The 5062-nt window shown below is 37.6% G+C and overlaps 1 protein-coding gene across 1 annotated transcript in view; it reads left to right on the top strand.

The window, feature by feature from the left end:
• Nucleotides 1–3562, top strand: part of LOC102875725 (EGF-like module-containing mucin-like hormone receptor-like 4-like) — a 174336-nt gene extending 170774 nt beyond the window's left edge. Inside the window, exon 15 of the mRNA XM_006896409.1 lies at nt 3557–3562. Coding sequence (XP_006896471.1) covers nt 3557–3562 — 6 coding nt within the window. The remainder of the gene's footprint in view (nt 1–3556) is intronic.
• The last annotated feature ends 1500 nt before the right edge of the window (nt 3563–5062 follow it).

Raw genomic sequence — 5062 nt, 5'->3', positions numbered from 1 at the left:
ATAACTGTAAATACATACATATATATAACTGTAAATAGACACGTTGTTGATGTTGTGGTTGTTAGGTGTCCTTGAGGCGAGTACAGTTCCTAGCAACCCTATGAACAGCAGATCTTAACCCTGTCCTAGTCTGTGCTAATTCATCCTTTCTGACATATTCAAGCCCATTGTAATAGTCACTGTGTCAATCCATCTAGCGAAGGATTTTCCTCTGTTTTGCCAGCTCTCTGCCTTTCCAAGCATGACGGCGCTCTTCAGGGTGTAGCCTCTCATAATGACAGGCTCAAACTCTGTGAGACGAAGCTTTGTCATCTTTACCATCAAAGAGAACTCTGGCTACACTTTCTCCAAGACTTACCTGTTTGTTCTTGTGGCAATCTAAGGAATATTCAGTATTCTTCTTGAACATCACAACTTAAAGGCATCAATTCTTCTTTTATTATCTTCTTTCATTGTTCAGTTCACTGATCCATATGAAGTGATGGAAAAGACCACAGCTCAAATCAGGTACACCTTAGTCCTCAAACTGACGTTGTTGCTCTTCAGTAATTTGGAGAGGTCCCTAAATGCAGACTTTCCCAATACAGTACATTTCCTGATTTCTTGACTGCTGATACCAAGTGTGTTGATTGTAGATGCAAGTAAGATGAAGTCGTTGACAGTTTCAATCTTCTCTCCATCTGTCATGATGTTACATATCAGTTCAGTGGTGAAAATTTATTGTTTTCCTGACATTGAGATATTATCCATATTTAAAGCTGTAGTCTTTGATCTTCTGCAGTTCAGCAGACAAGGTTGTGTCATCTGTATAATGCAAGTTATTGATGAACCTTCCTCTGACCCTGATTCCACATTCTTTGCCATAGAATTAACAGAATTCTTGGATGATTTGGTCAGCATATAGATTGGATTGGTATTGAGATAGGGTACACCCCTGATGTACACCTTTCCTGATTTTAAACCATGCAATATATCCTTGGTCTGTTCGAAGAACAGACTCTTGGTTGAGGTATAGGTTTCACACAAGCACATTTAAGTGTACTGGCATTCTCATTCTTCTCAATGTTAACCATAATTTGTTGTGAGCCAAACAGTCAAAGGTCTTTGCATGGTCAATATAGTGTAAATATATATTCTTCTGGTTTTCTCTGCTTTCATCCAGGATCCATCTGGCATCTCTGGTGCCATGGTTTCTTTTGGCCTAAACTTCTGGCATTTCTCTGTCATGTACTGTTCTAGCCGTTTTGGGATGTTCTTCAACACTACTTTGCATGCATGCAATATTAATGATATTGTTCAAAATTTTTCACATTCTATTGGATCACCTTTCTTGGAAACTGAAACAAATATGGATCGTTTTCAGTCAGTTAGCCAGGAAGCTCTCTTTTAAATGTCCTGGTTAGGAAGAGACTGGTGAGGACATCCAGGCCTGCATCTGTTATTTGAAACATGTCAATTGGCATTCCATCGATTCTTGGGCCTTATTCTTGCCAATGCTTTTATGCAACTTGAATTTTTTCTTTCCTCACCATTGGCTTTTTTTAAAAATTAGCTTGCTTACAAAGTTTATATACATTGTGCTTCACACTATTCTTCATTCACATTGTGTTTCATACAAATATTCTCATACATTATATTTTAGAAAATCAATCACCATTGGACCTTGCCCATCGTTACCCTGTTTTTTCACCTGGATCCTTCCCATTTGCTGCCCCCTCATCCACCCACCAAACTGCACCGGTTTCACCCCTACCTATCCTTACCCCTTCACTCCTCCTTCTCCTCCTTGAGTCTCTGTACACGTTTTACTAGTTATCCTTCTATTTTTATAATAATGGTGAGGAATGGTTGTACATTAACATAATGGAATACTGTGCAGCACTCAGGAGCAACAATTTTGAAAAATACTGTGTAACTTGGGAGAGACTGGAGAGCCTGACTGAATGAATTAACACAATCTCATAAGGGCAAACAACATATGGTACCTCCAGAAATATTTTCGTGTCAGCCAATTCTTTTGCTTATAGTGATTGGATTCTCTCTAACTTCTTTTAATGTTTCCTGGATTGCTGAAAATTTTGCATATAACATCTCTAAGTATTGAAACTCCACCTGAATTTGTCTTACAGTTCTTCCTGCTTGAAAAATGCCAACCGTGTTCTTCCCTTTTTTTTAATACGTAAAGCACCCGATACCGGCCATGGTTTTTGCAATCACTTTTATGCATCAGAGAGTTGGACAATGACTAGGGAGGATAGAAGGAGAATTGACGCCTTTGAGCTGTGGTGCTGGAGAAGAGTATTGAATAACAAACAAACAGATTCATCCTAGAAAGGGTTAAACCAGGCTGCTCCTTGGAGGCAAGGATTCTGGGGCTTCGCCTGACGTACTTTGTACATGTTGTAAGGAGAGACAGGTCTTTAGAGAGGGACATCATGCTGGGTAGAGTAGAGGGACAGCACAAGAGGGGAAGACCCTCTATGAGGTGGATTGATTCAGTGACTGGGGTAATTGGGATGGGTGTGTCAGAGGCAGTGAGATTGGCACAGGATAGAGCATGGTTTAGGGCTATTGTACATAGGGTCGCTATGAGTCGCAAACGACTCGACGGCACATAACTACAACAACAACAGCAACAAATTACTTTATTGTACATATAATGAGATTTTGTCATTTGTTGATGATTCTTCCCCTTTTATTCTCTGATGTCAGCTCTGCACATTCTAATACTTTGTCTTCTCAAACTGCCCTTTGAAATTTTTTGTTTAGCTCTTTTACTTTAGCATCTCTCCTCTTTGTTTTGGCTTCGTGATGCTCAAATGCAATTTTCAGAGTCTCTTCTTACATCCATTTTGTTATTGTCTTTCTCCTCTATTTTTGTAATGATGATATAGATGATATTCTATGTTATCTGTGAAGGGACGATATATCATATCTCATAGATGATATCATCCCACAACTCATCTGGTCACTGAGATAGAGATAGAGATAGAGATAGAGATACAGAGATGTGTGAATTTCATCCAAACAGCAATATGACTTGAAACTAGATGAATTTTTAATGCAATAAATAATTTACATGTTTTTCTGGCTTTGAATCTGCGAAGTACCCAATAAATAACCACTTACTCATATACAATGGGTGCAACACTAACATATTTGCTCTCTCTCCTATTACTTTTCAAAATGAAGATGGAAAAGACAATGGATTTTTCTGGGAAAAGTAGCAAGATCAGCTGGGAAAAATCAGTTGAAAATTAAACTATTACTTCAAGTCCATCATCTGCTTCTCCTGGTTATAGAGAGGAAGAAAAAGAAGCAAACAGCACCTTAAAATGGCCCTTGGGAAACTCTTTCATCATAAATTGAAAATGCTAACAGAGATTCTATTTGGACTATATATATGGTTTGGAAAGCTTTATGGAATATTTTATATTCTCATACTTCTTACACATTTACCCTATTTGCTGTAGAGTCAAACTCCTCCCCATCCCCACCCCCACTTTTTTTTCCCTCTTTGAGCTTAAGGAATAATACCATTGCTTTTTTTTCTCAGTACTAGTTCATTCTTTTGTATTTTCCCCTTCTGTGATCTTGCTGGTAAATTAGATGTACTGCTCATTGGACAAATGGTGAGTCTTGATTTTTGAAGTTTGGAGACTCAGGAGTAAAACACAAGGATGATAATGTAAAACAAGCCCTGATCTGTTTGAGCAGATATAAGTTGCCTACTTATATAAGTTATAAGTTATATAAGATATAAGTTTTAGAGCAACTGAGAAATAAGATAGCACTGATACTGTTACTATGCCCAAACACTGATTTTCTGCATAACTTAAGCAGCCATGGTCTTCCTGGATGTGTCACATCGGCTCAACAAAGGTTTTAACAGCTTTTAAATAGTTCAAGAAAGATAAATAGTCTTTATCCTCTGGTGACTGACTTATTTCACTCAGTATAATTGTGTAATATCATTTACATGAAATTTTTAGGATTGACAGTATATGTGGCACAAGAGTTAAGTACTCAATGATTAATATAAAGGTTGGAGGTTTTAGCCCACTTACAGGCACTTGGAAGACAGACCTGGTCATGTTCTTTTGAAAAGTCTCAGCCTTACAAAACTCTATGGAATTCTATTCTGCACAAATACTGGTACCAGGAGTGAGAGTTGACTTGATGGCAACTGTAATCACAACCCTGAGACAAAATAATAAAAGTGGACTAGAGGAAAGGAAGAGGTAGATCTGTTTCTAAGGAGCTATGGAACATTTGTTAATGGTGATGTAAAAATTTGATGACAAATTATGTTTGAATAGATAAGGGCTGAATAAATTATCAATGTTATTAATACCATTAAGTTATACAGGTGAAGAACAATGAAATGGCAAATGTTTACTTACTTAAATATTGACCACAATGAAAAGTGAATAAAAAAATAATGGTTTGTGACACTTAAAGTCACAAAAAAACCCTAAAATGTCAGTATCCATTAATAAAGTTTTATTAGAATTTGACACCGTCCATTCTTTTATGTATTAGCTGTGGAGACTTTCATGCTACAAAGGCAGCACTAAGTGGTCATGACAGAGACTGTATTGTCTACTGAGCTAAAAATACACACCCTCTGCTCCTTTCCAGAAACAATTTGCCCATCTTTGCCTTAAAATTTAGAGATGTCAAGAACCCCCAAGAATGTTCAAGAACACACCACAGGGGTTTAGAAATGTCAATACATACAAACTTTGTAAGTAAACCAGTATTTTTAAAAAGAAGAGGTAGGGGAGCTCTGGTGGCCTAGTGGCAAGAAGCTGCACTGCAATCCCAGAGGAGCACGGTTCAAATCCACCAGATGCTCTGCCAGGAAAGAAGGGACAATCTCCTCCTGTACCAGTCAGATCTGATTTGATGGTACACGCACACACACGAATAATAAAATAAAAATTTATAAAAAAGAGAAGAGGTAACATGACTTGCCCAAGTTATTTACTGTAAGAGCTCAGATTGCAAGTCATGTCTTCTCAATCTTAGCTATAACTTCTACACTGCTGTTGTTATTGTT

Source organism: Elephantulus edwardii, unplaced genomic scaffold (genome assembly GCF_000299155.1).
Source record: "Elephantulus edwardii isolate Elephantulus edwardi_28Jun2011 unplaced genomic scaffold, EleEdw1.0 scaffold00185, whole genome shotgun sequence".
NCBI lineage: Eukaryota > Metazoa > Chordata > Mammalia > Macroscelidea > Macroscelididae > Elephantulus > Elephantulus edwardii.
The sequence above is the reverse complement of the archived record's forward strand: the minus strand, read 5'-3'. Positions and strand labels throughout refer to the sequence as shown.